Source organism: Bombyx mandarina, chromosome 22 (assembly GCF_030267445.1).
Source record: "Bombyx mandarina strain Sakado chromosome 22, ASM3026744v2".
Lineage (NCBI taxonomy): Eukaryota > Metazoa > Arthropoda > Insecta > Lepidoptera > Bombycidae > Bombyx > Bombyx mandarina.
The window spans coordinates 11534974-11552770 of NC_143228.1; the positions used below are offsets into that span (position 1 = coordinate 11534974).

General features: G+C 37.3%; 1 protein-coding gene across 5 annotated transcripts in view; it reads right to left on the minus strand.

The window, feature by feature from the left end:
- heph (polypyrimidine tract-binding protein 1 heph) overlaps positions 1-17797 on the minus strand; it is a 522083-nt gene that overhangs the window by 6838 nt on the left and 497448 nt on the right. For all 5 annotated transcript variants that reach the window (XM_089736953.1, XM_089736954.1, XM_028180565.2 and 2 more), the window contains 5 exons: positions 15115-15173; positions 2175-2334; positions 1309-1505; positions 906-939; positions 38-130 (listed from right to left, as the gene is read on the minus strand). In XM_089736953.1, coding sequence (XP_089593079.1) covers positions 38-130; positions 906-939; positions 1309-1505; positions 2175-2334; positions 15115-15173 — 543 coding nt within the window. The remainder of the gene's footprint in view (positions 1-37; positions 131-905; positions 940-1308; positions 1506-2174; positions 2335-15114; positions 15174-17797) is intronic.

A 17797-nucleotide genomic window follows, 5' to 3' on the forward strand; every position in this document is an offset into this window, starting at 1 on the left:
TTCGTAATAGAAAGACCATAATTTGTATTTATCATACCTAGATGGGCCTGGTGCGGTTCTGCCATCTGAATCAAAGCCGAATCCTTCTTGTTGTAAAGTATCTTCACCCGTTGCACGTCACCATACACGCCTATACATACAAAATGTCTTACAAGTCAATATTTGATCTTAACATATCCAAGCTCGGATAACAATAAAATATTTAGTTCTTCAATATCTAACTAAACTACTGACATCGTTATTAACAGTACCCAAAATATGCCATAAGAGTAGTCGCTAGCTTGAATGTAATCTTATAAATCATTATTGCAAGATGACAATACACAAGGAATTTTAAGTTGTTTGGTAATGCCACGAAACAATAGCGAGAAGATAACACAAGAAGAAACAATTCTAAGCTCTCTAAGCTGGTCACGTTAAGCTATCGATTAATATTGTAGCTGTTAACAGATGAGCCTCGAACGAGTTTATCTTAAGCAAAATTTTCAATACAACATTGTTACTAAATGTACAACATATTTTTACCAGAAAAGAATTTGAATTCAATCGAAACGGGATGTGACAATAGTATTTTTTGTCATTAAATCAGTCATTTTAGGCAGGTTTAACGATTCTTATTTAGGTATAACTGACACGGGTGGTTTACAGTGAAAATACAAAACTGGGTACAAAATACACTAACTTAACTACAAGTGTAGGTCTGAAACACAAATTGTCAAACGAGTTAATAAAGCATTAAAGACTGGAACGGTGTTATCAAGCGAAGCTTCGACGTAGATTTGTCGGATGCGGTTATCAGTAGAGAAGACAAGAATGTTAGCTGACAATTTGTCTTCCAGGCGACAGGGCTCAGGAGTAATATTAATGTTTTTAATATAAAATACGGAATGTATGTGCACACGTACCGAAAAGGGTAAAGAGAGCGTCAGGCGTGACCATCTAAAACAATAGGAAAGAGAAAAGAGACAGTATTATAAATAGTCGTAAAAGATATCTGACATCATATCTATATAAATTAGCAACTTATTTTAAGGAGTTTACATAGAATATAATAATATAATTCAAACAGCCCGTAACGACGTTCGTATTAGTGGATGCATTAGTTGATGTTTTGTAAACTTGAATCCATTATTGAGAGGTATTTAATGTAGACGTTACCGACTGTTATCTTAGCGTGATGATTATTGCCAATACGGGAACTATTACATGTTTATATTACGTTCCACTTTTCTTTTGATTATTAATGTAAAGTGGTCTTTTATTTTCAGTGTTCTCGTAAAATTTTGGTTATGTTAGCGGGAGACTTACCTCTTCGTTTAGGTTAGACACCAGTAGGACTGTGGCTAATGGCAAAGGTGGGGCAGCAAGAGCTCGCAGAGCAGGCGAGGCCGGTGTGAGAGTGAGAGCTCCGAAGGCTGGAAGCCCCACTCCACCGACACCCACACCATACGGCGAAGCCAATCCCGAACCCAAGCCCAGGAACTGAGGCGCCAACACACCTCCGCCTGTTATATCACAACATGTATTTAGTAAGAGAAAAATAATAAGAAAACGTCAAACGTTCGATTTCAAAAGATTTTTCAATCAATAACATTTTTTTATTTTATGTTTTAGCAATTAAGCATTAACAAACTTTAAATAAAATAAATAATCAATTTCAGGAAATGTTAATTTAAAATAATACTGACTAAAATTAAATAGGTATGTCGAAGTTTGAATAGAACATCACAAAGAAATAAGATTGATTTAAAGAACGTGTGAGAAATCCTCTATGGTGCAGTTGGGATTGGAAAGTAGATTGATCGTATCATGAACTGTATCTAAGAAATAAGAAATGGAATAAGTATGTCTAACAAGCTATTGTCTTTTGACTACGTGAACAATGTTAAGTAGATTTTTCACTTTAAGAGTCACTCTGTATTGCTGATCGAGTAAGATACGTAATGTATGGTACAAAGAGGGATGCTATTATGAATCATTTAACGAAATAAAATTTCATAAATTTCAAAAATCAAACTAAGCGCAATCAGAAAAACGGGAGTGAAGAGTCTACAAGGGCGTGTTCAAGTTTGAGGGCAGTGTTGAAAGCGTCCAGGTGCTCGGAGTAGTAGAGGACTAACTCATCCTGGATGCGAGGGCCAGCGCGAGGCGTGCTCGCAGTGGCATCAACTCACTGGTCAACAGCTGATGAGCGTCGCCGTCTCCGGAGGGAAGCGTCGGATTCGTGTAGTCCCGCGACTTGTCATTGTTGTATTTCACGTTCAGGCAAGTCATCTTCGAATAGTCGATGCGGAGTGTGCAGCACCCGTTGTAGATATTCTGCCCGTCGAGCGCCTGAAGAATTACAAGGGATCAAAATTCTAAAACGAGTTAACACTTTTTATTGAAATAACTTTTCTCGTTTCACATGAACAGGATAGACGAGCGAATTATAAATCCCATCAAAAATATATTAGCACTTCAAAAAGTTTTATTTCCTCCGACGGTCGAGATTTTTTTCCCGTAATAAGGACTTGTCGCTTTCACTGACGTAACATTTTGATTGCAAACTCTCAACTTGAATTATACAGGTCAAATGATATTTCCACTTGTTTCTTTCGACCTACTCGACGAGGTATTTTCCATAATTCAAATTAAGCTAAGATAAAAGTGCTTTCGAAGATTTTAATAACAGTGTGTACACTAGTCGTAACACAGAAGAAAAACTCGCATTATGGCTGTGTCAAAATCGTTATGTCCCGAGAGTAACAGCTATTTGTTTGTTCGCGACGCCTGCGGCAGGCTGATAACACCACATCGCGATAGAAAAGAGAATTAATTAAAATGCAACAGCACTCAACCCATTCCTGCGCGCTTTATGCTTCTCAGCGGCTTGTACATATTATTTTTGTAATGAAAACACTAGTGCATCGCATTTTGTTTTACACAATGAGCGCTGAAATATGTAACAGCACGGTGTAATTAAATTAATAGCTCTGTAACGAATAGAGTTCTAAGACTGTTGTATCATTTAAAGTAGAGCTGCAATTAATAAATTGATTTGATTTCTTTCGTTGTTAATTTTGTGAACTGTCTCAGAAGTTCAATTTTCATTATAACCTATAACTTATCTCCCTTGAGAGTTCTAAATCAAATTTATTAATTTTAACAATTAATGACGCGCGCCAATTAAGACGACGGAAGTGTCTTAAGAACATGGAACATTTAATGTATTGGAGTGATTTGTAACAAAATTTGGTTGGAAATAAAAATATTTAATTATATTAAGTATCCTACGTTGTTGATATATTATGTTACTGCATAAAAATCTCAAGATATTTTATAGTCACGTTTGATTTGTTGCTCGTGTGGCTGAACGAAATCACGGCACAGATGGTGTTAAATGGTTCGCTGAAGTCCATTGATACCAAAGAGACGGCCGGCAACTATGAGACATATGGTTGAATTTTCACTTGTGTTCTGCATCGACTATCCTACCTATCCTTCAAGCTAGAACACATTACTGCTTCGCGGCTGAAATAGGCGAAAAGATTCTTTCATCGTCAGAGTCATTCGTCAACACGTGTTAAGTAGGTACGTGTTGCTTTGAAATAATTCCTTTGGATAAATTCCTGTGACGTTTGAATAGCATCGTTTCGTGTAAGTACATCAAACGTTTTAATCTCTGGGCCGCAATTATTGATAAAACTGTTTTTAATTTACAGACAGAAAGCCGAGCAGTAGATGCCGCTTTTTTGGCTGAGTGGTTCACAATCCTGACAGCCATTATTAACGATCCTAGTCACTATCTTTGCTAAATATGTTTCAAGTTCAGGTTATGTGAATATTTACTATTGACTCTTTTATCGTATGAGTGTTTTCAGTATCGATATGAGATAGTCATATGTTGGATTCAAGGCTCGTAAACTATAGCATACTAATTAATACTTATATGACGCTATTTCTTATTTTATTAATTCATATCTAGAGTACCTACTATTAATGATTAACAACGTAATCGCAAAGACAAAACCGCCATTACATTAATTCAACGGAGGCTTCAAGATAATGCTTTAAGGTCTCCCCGCTACCTTCCAGTTGTAGTATCTTTGGGTTTCGGCAACCACCACGGATAATTCGGACTGGAAGTTTGTCTACGATTATAAAAATTTATGTTAGCACTGACGAATTATTTGTTTTAAGCACTCATACATTTTGTATACCTAAATATTATATCGGTATTGCTTTAGTGTATTATGGATATGATTCACCCATAATGAGTATTCGATATTGAAAAGAGGTGATAGAAAGATGCAAAGCGGCGATGTCGGCTCTCAGAATATTGGCCGCAGATTTAATAAATTTTTGTTCTATATGCAAATGTGACCCCCTGATGTGTAGACGTGAATAGATTGGCTCGTTTAAAACTCAACTTATATGGAAATTCGAAAGGCACGTAAGAAAACGTGGAAGAAGAACGCTTCGATACGTAATTAGTTTTGTAGACCCTCGCGGGTGTGCGGATTCCGCTCCCAATGCCGAATGTAGGCGGAAAGCGAAAATAACGAGTAATTAATTTACAATTCTAATGAATAAATTTTCTTGAAGAATTGACATCGGAGCGCCGTTACGATAATATTGAATTTCTAATGGCCAATGATCTGCATTTACGTTACGTAATGTAATTGATTTGTTGAATTAATGTATGTAATTAATATACTTCCATTATTTGTAAAATCTTTTATTTTTATTTTTTTTATTGCTTAGATGGGTGGACGGTGGTGGTGGTAGGACCTCTTGTGAGTCCGCGCGGGTGGGTACCACCGCCCTGTCTATTTCTACCGTGATACGTCTCGGTTTGAAGGGTGGGGTAGCCGTTGTAACTGGCGCACTGGGTGGCGCATTTACGTTGTTGATGTCTATGGGCTCCAGTAACCACTTAACACCAGGTGGGCTGTAAGCTCGTTCACCCATTTAAAGAATAAAAAAATTAATAAAAACGAGATCACAAGCCACCTGGTATTAAGTGGTTACCGGAGCCGATAGACATCTACAACGTAAATACGCCACCAACCTTGAGATATAAGTTCTAAAGTCTGAGTACAGTTATAACGGCTGCCCCACTCTTCAAACCGAAACGCGTTACTGCTTCACGGCAGAAATAGGCGGGGTGGTGGTACCTACCCGTGCGGACTCACAAGAGGTCCTACCACCAGTAATTACGCAAATTATAATTTTGCGAGTCGCGTTGACGCACTTATAGAAAATATATAATGTACTTACAATAATAAAGTTATATAAAATGATGTTCTTGCCAGTTTGACGCAGATGGCCGAGAAAGAATGAGTGAATAAAAGTGTAAGAGGGCAAGGATTTTGAATTGCAGATTAATTTCTTACTTTTTATAAGCTTTCCAGGGGCACTTTCGTATTTAAGTCGCTCGTTACTTTACGAAGTCTTATTTTATATTAAAGGTTTTGGAAACCAAAGATTTGTTTTCTACTTTTTTTTAATTGTTGTTTACGACGGACACAATTATGGTGCTTTTGCCCTTAATGGAGACCATAGACATCACATAGTGACATGAAATAGAAGTTTTAAATGTGTCGGAATAGCTGCCTCATGGTAGTATTTGAAATTGACGATAAGGTGGTATCGGCTAGTATGAACGCATAACATACTGCCAACACTACCAACAATTAAATGTTGCCAGCTCTTTAAGAGTTGCGTGCGTTTTTTTATTGTCACCACTATCAGTGACCTCGAAAACAGTAAAGTATTTAACACGTCTGAAATAATATAGTAATAATAACAATAAAGAACGTGAAATTAATCCGTGAAAGTATTTTTTATTATAACAATATTATAAACATTAACTGTTGTAAAAGAAACACGCGAATCCGAAAAAGGCTACATAACACTACAGGGATTCATAGCTATACTCCCAATCAACTCCTATCGATATCAATATTCGGGGGAATTTTATTTTAATCTTCCGAAATGGTTATTTGCGATCACGGGGGGGAGCCGTAATTGAGGTAAAAAAAATATTAGGAGGAGTGACAAGGTGATAAAACGACAAACGTCACGCCCGATTTGATATTGGGATCCCTTATTGCGTAATAAGGAAAACGAATCTCGAATGTTTCGTTTCTTTCCCTGAATTTATTAGATTCGTGAACGGTCAGAATGGCGGACTAAAATTTAATTTATTATTCAAATATACTAGTAGAAGTGGATGTATTGATTTCTATATAAATAAACAAATTCAAACACAAACCCTAAGCTAGAGTTTTCTCCCCCGAAAAACGTAATACAGTTCCTGATTGACATAAAATGGACTGCGATGGATGCAAGAGTCACTAAAGGACGAAAATAACAGTAATTTTTTTTTACTCCATAGATGGGTGGACAAGCTCACAGCCCACCTGTTTTTAAGTGGTTACCGGAGCCGGAGCATAGACATCTACAACGTAAATGCCGTCACCCACCTCAAGACACGAGTTCAAAGGTCTCAGTATAGTTAAAACAGCTGCCCCATCCTTCAAGCCGTAACGCATTACTGCTTCACGGCAGTAATAGGCAGGGTGATGGTACCCACCAGCGCGGATTCACAAGAGTTCCTACTATCAGTAATTACGCAAATTATAATTTTGCGGGTTTGATTTTTATTACACGATGTTGTTCCTGAAGAAACCGTGGAAGTCAATCGTGAACGTTTGTTAAGTATGTATTTCATTAGAAAAATTAATACCCGCCTGCGGGATTCGAGCACCTGTGCATCGCTACACACGAATGCACCGGACGTCTTATCCTTTAGGCCACGACGACTTCAAATCGAAACGCATTCAATGGTATTTTGTAATGCCCTTGTAAGCAGACGAGCATGCGGCACACCTGACGCTGAGTGGTCATCATTACTCATGGACATCAGTAAAGTCAGAGGCAGAGCCAAGCCGTTGCTCAAAACATCCGACAAAGGTAAGAAGTAACAAGTGTCTTATATCTTTAAATTACGCTCTTGGTAATTGTTTTATCTTTAGGTCGTTAGAACTCGTTTAAGCAAAGCCTTCTTAGTGAAGGATTAAATGCGGTCCGCCTTAATCCAACCCCCTTTGCTAATTCGGGCGGTTTTTCCGCGGAGTGCAGACAAACGTTTTTGTTGGGGGTCCCGTGTCGTTCTTGAGAGTCCGAATATTTCAAGCTCCAGTGCTTCTGTTACGATAGAGAATAGGTAATTACGAGAATATTCATTAAAAAAAATCCCTCTTTCTCTGTCTTTTTGATGAAATAGCCTGGACTTAGCGGACAACTGTCAATAGGTACTTTAAATAATAATGTGCACGAACTTATCAAATTAGGTATTATATCCACGTATAGTATATAACATAACATATACGATGTGTGTATACATATGTGTATATGGATGGATTTTAAATTGACACCTGGAGACTTCTAATTGAATTGTTTTACAAGACATGCGATTTTTTGCTTCGAAAACGTGTGCCACTTTAAGAATTAAGTAGAATACTCTGGAAAATAAGAGGCTATAGAATAAAGAGAAGGTAATAAATTTTGAAGTCTGGAATATTTTCAGGCGCTTAAATTTTACAGTTGAACCACAAAACATATTTTTCTCTAAATTATGACTTCCTTTGATTTAACCCTACTAGCCTACTGCGGAACCTTCTACTGTGTGTTGTCCGACGCGGACTTGCCCGGTTTTTGTGAATCTTATATTCAATACTTATAAACAAAACACAGTCTTGATTACCTTATTTTCGAATATTAAGTACTTTTCGTAAGGACCTCTGTATAAAGAGATAATAAGTTATTGAGACGACGATTAGAAAACCTACTAATAATCCTTTGAAAATATTTCATTCCAAAATCATCACAAAATACGTCAGTATGAATAAATCAACTTCATATTATTATTGATTCTTCATTTTTGATAGGCAAAAGCACTTAAATTAAGAGCAGCAGGTACAAAATGAAATTGAGCTTTGACGAATTGCACTTTCAGTAATTAATTGACTGGGGCCTGTCACAAACCAAGCTACAAGCGTATACGTCTGTATAGTGCTATAATATTTTATATGACAAGCAAACATACCGTTTCCGATGGCGAAACGGGAATAGGCTCCGGAGGAAAAATATGTATATTTTCTAAGATAAAAAGTGTGATGTTAGTAAGTTCAGATGTAGTGCACTTGTAACGCAAAAGTAGCAAAGTAGCATATGTTTGAGATAGTAGATTATCAGTTCATTTTTCATTGTGTGCAGCGCAAAAAAGTGTCCGTAATAATTACTAGAATAAATAATTCGAAAACAAATCTATCATATCACATTTTTTCGGGAAATTAGAAAATAATATATGGACTACGTGTGTCTAAGGATATATATTTAAATATGAACGTAATTTACCAATATATTTATATTGGTAGTGCATCTGCACAACTAAATTACAAATGTATGTGTGCAGTGAAATCCGGCTTATGTTCAGACCAGTCTGTCCCGAGATAGTATTTATAATTCAAATGTTTTTAGAAATATTTCATTCAATATATGTAGCTATAAATTTAATATAGCTATATGTTTCTATAAAAACTACCACATATACAATAAAATATACATAAAAAAAATTAAAACAAAAATAAAAAACTTTTTCCTTTTTTTGTCGAGCGGAGGAGCAAGTTTAGTGATTTTTCAAGATTATATCGAAATATACAAAACGTATTTTGAATCCAGCGATAACTAAAGCTTTCTCGAGATATGCCGTTGCCTCTCTAAAGGTTAGTTTTATCTTCTATTTTTATTTACCTCGTGTCCTGTGGGCTTCCGTAACCACTTAGAATCAGGTGACCATTGAGCATAGCAACGTATATCAAGTGGCTATTTTTTTTTATTGCTTAGATGGGTGGACGAGCTCACAGCCCACCTGGTGTTAAGTGGTTACTGGAGCCCATAGACAGTATAGTTACAACGGCTGCCCCACCCTTCAAACCGAAACGCATTACTGCTTCACGGTAGAAATAGGCAGGGCGGTGGTACCCACCCGCGCGGACTCATAATAGGTCCTACCACCAGTAAACTCATAAGAGGTCCTACTACCAGTAATAATATAATAATAACAGCCATATCAATTAAAATGAGCGATTTTAGCTCTGACTGTAAGCACTTTCGTAAGCACACATTCGATTAGCCCTCACTAAACAAACCGCATTCGCTCCATTAGACAATGTAATTAATACTGATAACCCCTAATTGTGGTTGACATACATTGACGTACTAAAATCGAGCGACGATCACCTAACAACCGCGCCCACTTATAGCACTATTCGAGTTTGCTTTGGAAACGAACGCCGAATTGGCGTCAAATGTATACTGTGACATCATGAATAATGAAGTCTCTACGTTTGTAGCCGGAGGAGCATGAATCGGTTTTGTCTGCGAACAATATTATTGTTCCCCGAATATAATGGTATTGTTTTACGGGTCCTAAATGTAGCGGGCGTGTGCGAGGCGTTTCGCAGCCCAAAATATGAGCACGGCAACATGAAAGTTTGGAGCGGATGTTGATTACGGTAAGCAAACCTCGACGTAGAACACCAACAAAACTGTTAAACAATGTTTGACACGTAACTAGGTGATATAGAGTGTGGCTCAAGTGCTGTTGACACAACCTACAGGAACCTAAGTGGGGGAGGGCGATGGAACGTCCAATTTTAAACGAGACTTGGACCAACGCTGGTGCTTCACTGTTTGTAGCGCACCGTGAAATATCAATGAAGTTTTCGCAGGCGAACGAACGCCACATATCGGACTTAGCAACTAGCTTTCGGTGCTTACCTTCTATCTAATATAAAATATAGTTACTACCTACTAATAAAGTAATCCTAAAAATGAATACTTTAGAAAAGTTAAGAGACTATTTTTTTTTTTTGACAATTCTTATGTAAAGCCGCTGAAAAACTAAAACAATTATTAGGTACGAACGATAAGAATCTTAAAATAATTTATATCGTGAACATTGTTTTAAAAACGTAATTTCCGTGAAGTTTTTCAACAACACAATCCAAGTTTGTTCTCTTGTGTGATGCGTATATTTTTTAAATATATTTTAGAGGATAATAACAATTAAAAAAAAAAAAGATATATTTTAAAAGATAATAAGCATTTTTCTCTAAAAAAAAAAGCGATTTCGTAGTTACTACAAACATACTGGTAGCGTGGAACATCAATCGCACGACGCGAGTTATTACAGAGGACTCCGGGCGGAGATATAACATTTTTGTCGTTACATTGTTTGAGCACGTTCTTTTGTTGACACAAAGACACCGGTAAGACGTAGCCGCAGTGCAAAGTGCAATTTTAAAATGTAAACAAAGCTCGCACCTTGAGTCCATAAACGCTATCTCGGATTTCGCCTTATTGAACCTCCGAGGCGAAAAATAATCTTTTCATATTTGCTTCGCTTTATAACGAAGAAGTGAACTTTGTTATGTAAATCTCTTTTGAAATAGTTCTTGGCAATTTTATAACGTTATTAAAAAAAAGCGCATCTTTCGTAACTTCTTAAGAATATAATTAATTCTGTGAAAACAATTAATTTCTTGGAACAATAATAAAACATACTTGCGGGCCATCTATCGTTTGCTGATGGTTTTATCACAAAAACCACCCGTGGGGTGCTAACAACAACATCTGTATCAAGTTTCATCATAATCGGATAATTGTTTAGGAACACACAATGGACACAACTTAGATACAAAAATATGTTTTTATTTATTTAGATCTAAAAAAAGTATATAGCTAACTATAAAATTTTAATATAGGTATATTAATATAAATATGAATGTAATTCATAATTACAATCTAATTTGGATTCTTATTTATTAACAAACTCCGTAGCATCAGTATATTTTTTTTCTAATGATAAAGAACAAGAATTATTTATTTTAAATAATAAATACTAGTGGATTCTAACAGTACATAGAAATTAAGCAGTTTTGGTGTATTAAGTTTATTAACTTTTCTATGTACGATTTCTTTACATTTAACCGATTTACAAAGACATAAGAAAGAAAGTAATTTGTTTACGGCTTAAATAAGATACAATACGCCAACGAATGATAGTTTGCTTTGAATTGTGATAATAAGGATTGTCAGTGACGGGGCAGTCTAGTTATGGATGAGGCAGTACAGTGGTCCAGAATCCCGCATGAATCAAATTGCTATCAATCATAACTTACTGATGGAGCGGCTGCGGTCTGATTAACGTTGGTCCTACTGCGACTGACTAATGATTGTTGCGTAATTTGAACATGTTTTCAACTACATCATAGTCTTTCTACATCTTCAGTTGAAGGCGATATGATTGATCTTTCATATTCACTTTTCAATGATGTCGGTTGTATTAGAGTGATTTTGAATTTCGTGTCAAAAAGAACTTGCTTTTCGACTATTTTAACCGAATGTTCACGATTGACTTCCACGGTGAAGGAATAGCATCGTGTAATAAAAATCAAACCCGCAATTTAATTTGTGTAATGACTGGTGGTAGGACCTCTTGTGAGTCCGCACGGACACGCGCCCGTTTTATGTATTTTATTGCACATTTCTGCCGTGAAGCAGTAATGGGTTTCGGTTTGAAGGGTGGGGCCGCCGTTGTAACTATACTGAGACCTTAGAACTTATTTCTCAAAGTGGGTGGCGCATTTACATTGTAGATGTCTATGGGCTCCAGTAAACACTTAACACCAGGTGGCTGTGAGCTCGTCCACCCTTTAAGCAATAAAAAAAAGATGTGTGGTGTCGTGGGACACCGGAGAGGAACGAAATTCCTTGTTATAAAAAGATTAATTTTAAGTTCTTTTCGAGGTATAAAGAAAATAAAACTGGAGGTTTCGCTACAATCCACGGTCATTCGGTAACGTGCGAACTTATTGTGGTACACTTCATTCACGGTTGTTTGCATAAGAGTTAGTATATTGCGCAAACGAACGCTCTGAGATCGTGTCAATGAATCATAAAAAATACGTTATTTTTTTGACGTTATTAAAAAAGTTAAGTCGTACACTGTGTGCATTACTAATTTCTAGGTTATTACAAAGTTAAGCCGTACGCTGTGTGCATTACTAATACAAATCTTACGTTACGGACGTTTTTTCTCGGTTAGGGTACCCCTCCGCATCGTCTCGTAAGGAACTTCGTTCCAAAAAAAAAGAGTGTAAAATCCAAGGCTATCTCAAAAATAAAATTTAAAGTCAGCGCATTAAAAGCGTACGTTTCGTGTCTGCGTATACAGGCTGCCCTCTGAAAGATTTGGCGAGGTTAGAGATTTATGTCAAGGATCATAGAGGTAGGGATCGAGGGATTTCAGCGCTCCTAACATCCGACTGTGCCCTTTGTGCCTGGAGCACTATCCGGGTTCACTTCACTTTGTACCTCTTACTTGTGTTGCCACTTAACTCGCGGGACGTTTTAATTCCATTTCGAGAAAAATTCGTGGCCAGTTCCTTCCCGAGTGGTTTCGTGAGGAGTTGCGCGGATTACAGCTCTCTCGTCTAACTTTTTCCGAATAACATCACGTAAGTGATGTCAGTTTGTCGACCGATATCGTCTGTACGATATATAATATGGTACCTAGTATGTACCTAGTATTTATAATACGCTCTTATTACATACGTATTAAGCTAGGTGCGTATGTATTTTTGTGTGTATGTAACAGAATATTTGAACGTGAATTTCTCCGATTTTGAACCTATGACAATAATTTGCAAAATTTCGCTCTAATATCCTGACCAGTATCAACGGCTTAAAAAAATATGAAAGTAATTGTTTGTTCCTTGCTATTTAAGCGCGTTTTTGTTTTTGATTTTAAGCTGCATACTTTTAATCAAACCAAAGTGGGGCACTAAAATAATTAGTGTGAAAATTGATTACTTTTTTCCTTCTTAGTTGATATTTGAAAAGTCCAGTTATGTTATCAGATCTGTTAACGGGTGCCAGACTTATTGCAGTAGCGAGCGCCATAATGCTACTGCTAATGCATTGTTACTACGCGGCTAATACGTAATGTACACTCGGTCTCCCGCAGCAGTGCAGGCTACGTAGTTACTCTAATGTACTGTTTTTATTTCCATTTTTTGTTCACTACAAAATTAGACTTCATGTGTAGGTGTAAACTTTTTTTTGTCGTCTTTTTTTTCCTACATATGCTGATAGCCTTGAGAGGCTATATCAGCTTCGCTCTAACGTGTAGGTGAGCTCACGGGGCTCAAACCGAAGTGGTCCTAACACTGGCCCTAGCAAGAGCAGAATCTACCACCAGATCGGAAACGCGACCTACTGAGAAAATCCGGCGAGAAACTCTGTGGGCTGTGTCTGTGTGTTAAAACTTATCGCTAAGACATCGATCTTAAAAGCATAATTCGAGTGACCTTTTGTAAATAATAAAGGGTGCCACATCCAAATGGTATTTCGGTTTGTTTTAAAATTTCAATTACTGGCCACTTCAAAACATGAAGTTAATGTTTAAATTTAGGAAGCCGCATTTGAAACAAGTATTCCGTGCGGACTTTATTTCTATTAAAGCGGACTCCATTAGCAGAGTCGAGTTGATGAGACTTAGCGTTGCTAAGTTTTCACCACTACGCTTTGCTGGTGATATCTCAATTTCATGACGGGTTTCCTCGCTACAGAACATTAATTTCATAAATAAGCCACGAGCGAGTAGCGTTTTGTAACTTATAATATTCTATTGTCTGCCATGTTAATGAAAGCAGAATGATGTTAATACGCTTCACTTTTACACTTGTACCGCCAGCACTCCACAGGAATCGGGCGTAAAGAGCGACTAATTAGGACGACTAGTCGAGTCGCTATTGTAGAATTCATTAGCGAATTGTACTCCGCCGACAGGGGTATTACAGGCAAATTCGACAAATGAACAGAGTAACAAGCTTTTCAAAATTTGTTTTTGTATTCGGGCCCTCTATTATCGATTACGTGCGTTATCGATTTCATTGTCGTGTTTCAATAACGCAAAATAAAATTGTTCTGCTATCGACTCGTAATAAAATTACCGAGGTTCATAGTGGCGCGCCGACGGAAAGCTTCGATAATTATGTTCGCGAACTGAGTTTGCGGAAGCCACAAAACGAAATTTAATTTGCCCTGAACGCTGCATCAGAAATAAAGTTAAAACAGTCGTTGCAGTCGGCCGCCGTACGTCCAACTTCTAACGCAAATGAATAGCGAATAGGAAAAGTTGGGTCGAGAAAAATGATGTCCCACTCGGTAGCGGGCGAGGGCTATTGTCGCGGACTCGCAGCCGCCGCTCTGCTTACCGATATTATTGTTATTAAATGTGCATAAACGTTCTGTTGTAACTTATACTTTCAACAACCACGAACGTACAAAAACATTAAAGTTGCTTTCGCATAGAACTAGTAGTAGTACCTATTCTGAGCAATCTGATTTATAAAGTTTATACTGTCACACGTATGTTCAAAAACAGTTTTTACTGGTGATAGGACATCTTGAGAGTCCGCGCGGGTAGATACCACCGCCCTGCCTATTTCTGCCGTGAAGCAGTAAAGCGTTTCGGTTTGAAGGGTGGAGTAGCCGTTGTAACTATACTGAGATCTTAGAACTTATATCTCAAGGTGGGTGGCGCATTTACGTTGTAGATGTTCATGGGCTCCAGTAACCACTTAACACCAGGTGGGCTGTGAGCTCGTCCACCCACCTAAGCAATAAAAAAAAAACATATATTTTCTAATTTTACACATGTTTCAATGTGAGTGATGTTCATTTCAAATTATGAGATAGGTTTTGCTATTGTTCGACTTAATCCGTAATCAGGAACAAAACGTCGAGCTTAATAATTACGAATGCGGTCGGTTATGACGCTGAATACAACAAAGTGGCTACAAATACATAATTGCAACTATCAATATGAAACTTTGGTACCTACGCAGTCGGAGCGGAGTAGATAAGAAGACTTCATACCCAGATAGTTCGAAAGCGAGTCATTAAAGTGAATGAAACGTGCGGCAATAGGAACTTTGTTTTATGGCATTGCTTTACAAACAGTTAAATAAAAACAAAGAAGTCTTTAGTGCTCACCGTTTTTGCTGTTTGCGCCGACACCGTGTCTGGATACTGAATGAGAGCTTGGAATGAATCTGAAAACAAAATACATTTACATTATTATCAGTGGATTTAAACTCGGAATAATTCGCAACTTCTCCCGAATTCTACCGTTAAAAGTATTTGTAGTATTTCAACAGGGCTCTCTAAAGCAAATTCAAAAATTGCGTGACCGTTTTCGAGCCTTAGATATTATTAATGGATACTTCGTAAAATATTATTTACAATATGCGGACAATGAAGACGAAATTGGCGCCCAACGTGGGGCAGACCTGAACCCATGCGTCATCAAGAGTAAGTCCCGTCTCAGGTGCAACACAGCTATTTTATCATGTACAACACTTCAGTAAATATTCGAGCACGTAAGTTTCGCGCCTATTTTACATTCGGGGTAGTCGTGAAGTTACAAAATTTATTGCTTCAGTAGCTCATTCGCGACTGCTGTTGTTAAAAGTTTGATGATACGACGGCGTTTTAAGAGATAATCGCAAACTTATATTGAGCTCTATAATATTTTAGTGCATATTTTGTATGGTTACTATTGTTAACAAAGCTAAAACGAGAAAGCCGTGATAAATAATAAACGAACAAAGTAGTTGGATATGTTCTCGCATTCGACGTGAATGGCCTTGCAAGTAATATAGTTGGTCGTCGAGTATATTTACTGCGAGAGGAGTAGCGTTAAACCCCCTAATTTAAGGCGTGATCCGGGCGATCATTGCCGCCCGTTGGCCGAGGACATAAATTCACATTTTTAGGAAACATTGGTAGAGCCACGTCGGTCGCCTATATAAGGTAACGTTATGTTGGTACTTGAAGATAGACCAAAGTTTTTTTTAGGTGAGGAAGACGGAAAATTCGCGCGATACTATTTCGGCGTGTATTCAGTATATTCTATCATAGTCTTATTTTAAAACTGTAAAAAAGTTAACGGAATGGCCTCTCCAGTTTATAGGCAGCGAGAAAATGAATAGAAAAAAGATAATGCACGCTCACGTCGGACCCATCGCAGCTAATTCCCTTGCCCTTAATAAATTTGCAAGACTTATAAAATATAGAGAAGAGAATCACTCAACACACAGTTTGTTTATTTTGTTGTTAGTGATAGATTTAATGGTAATAATTTATTTTTACAGTAATAATTTGATGTTGTGACTGTACTCCTGTACCACTAACTACCTGTTTTGTTCTTTTTGTATTTTTTGTACGATAATGCGGCTTAACTTATGAATTTTTTTTTTAGCTTTTTTTTATGTGTGTGACATTTTGGACATTTGGACTTTTTTTCTCTGTAAGCCACGATTATTATAATGTATTAGTTTAATAAATATATAAATAAATAAAGATACGATAGTCAATGTAAATTAAAAGTAACGCACTGTGTCTTTCATAGATAGTTAAACGGTAACGTGCGAGCTTGTTGTGGTACACTTCATTCACGGTTGATTGCATAAGAGTTAGTGTATTGCGCAAACGAACGTTCTGAGATCGTGGTCAATGAATGATAAAAAAATATGTTATTTTTTGTACGCTATTACAAAGTTAAGTGTACACTGTGTGTATTACTAATTTGTACGCTATTACAAAGATAAGTCGTACACTGTGTGCATTTCTAATTAAAAATCTTACGTTACGGACGTTTTTTTCCCGGTTAGGGTACCCCTCCGCATCGTTTCATAAGGAACTTCGTTCCAAAAAATAATAAAAATGATGAATTTACATAAATATATGCACAATAATGTACATAAAATATTTTCTTAAATAGATACATACTGTACTGTACATATGATTTAATTGATTCAAAAGTTACAATGCGTCAAGCCGTTAACTGTGAAACTCTTACAAACGAGCCGGACTGCTAGACACTCTTGCTTCGTTTATTTATTCATGCTGAAATATTCAAGTTCTAATTCAATAAGATGTTCCGATTGCGCGCAAGTTATTCAAATCTCAATCAATCGGCGGCGTGCGCGCCGCTTCATTAAGTTTCATTAAAAATTCAAGCGGAAAGCGCAATTACATAATGGAATATTCAAACATCGATGTCTGCGTAAACACAAGATGGAAGTTGCGGTGAAATTAAAATTTCGTAATCCGCATTTCGCTGTAGCGAAGAGGTTGCTTCCGCTATGTTAATATTAAGCGAGAGGGCGGGCGGTCGCCGGCCGACCGATTACAGTATAATTTGATATCTTAAATCTCGACATCTCCCCTGCAATGAACGGGCTCCGTCAAGCTTGAATGCGTCCTCGTTCGCAAATTACGCGTCTTTTCAGCTAACCGTTCAACTCTGATACTCGGATACTACTGGTGAATCTGACTCGAACAGATGTAAGTAGATGTCGGAGAAGCCACAATTATTAACACCATCGTCACACATCATAGGGACGAATAGGGTGAGCGAGCTAAGAGAAATATTGAGTACACCAATCACGTTTGTTGTCTTAGAACAATTTAGAAATCTTCTCCTGACGTTAGCAACGAAAATGAATGACAGTTCTTGGACGAGGGCACCGCTCTTCATGAAGGCTGGTTGGTAAGTGTTAAGGCATCTACGGGTCTCGTATCGTACTGTGTTTCGTTTAGCTACCAAACTAATGACCGTCTCAGATATGACTCGATACTAAACTCGATACCCGATAGTTAAATATAAATTTAA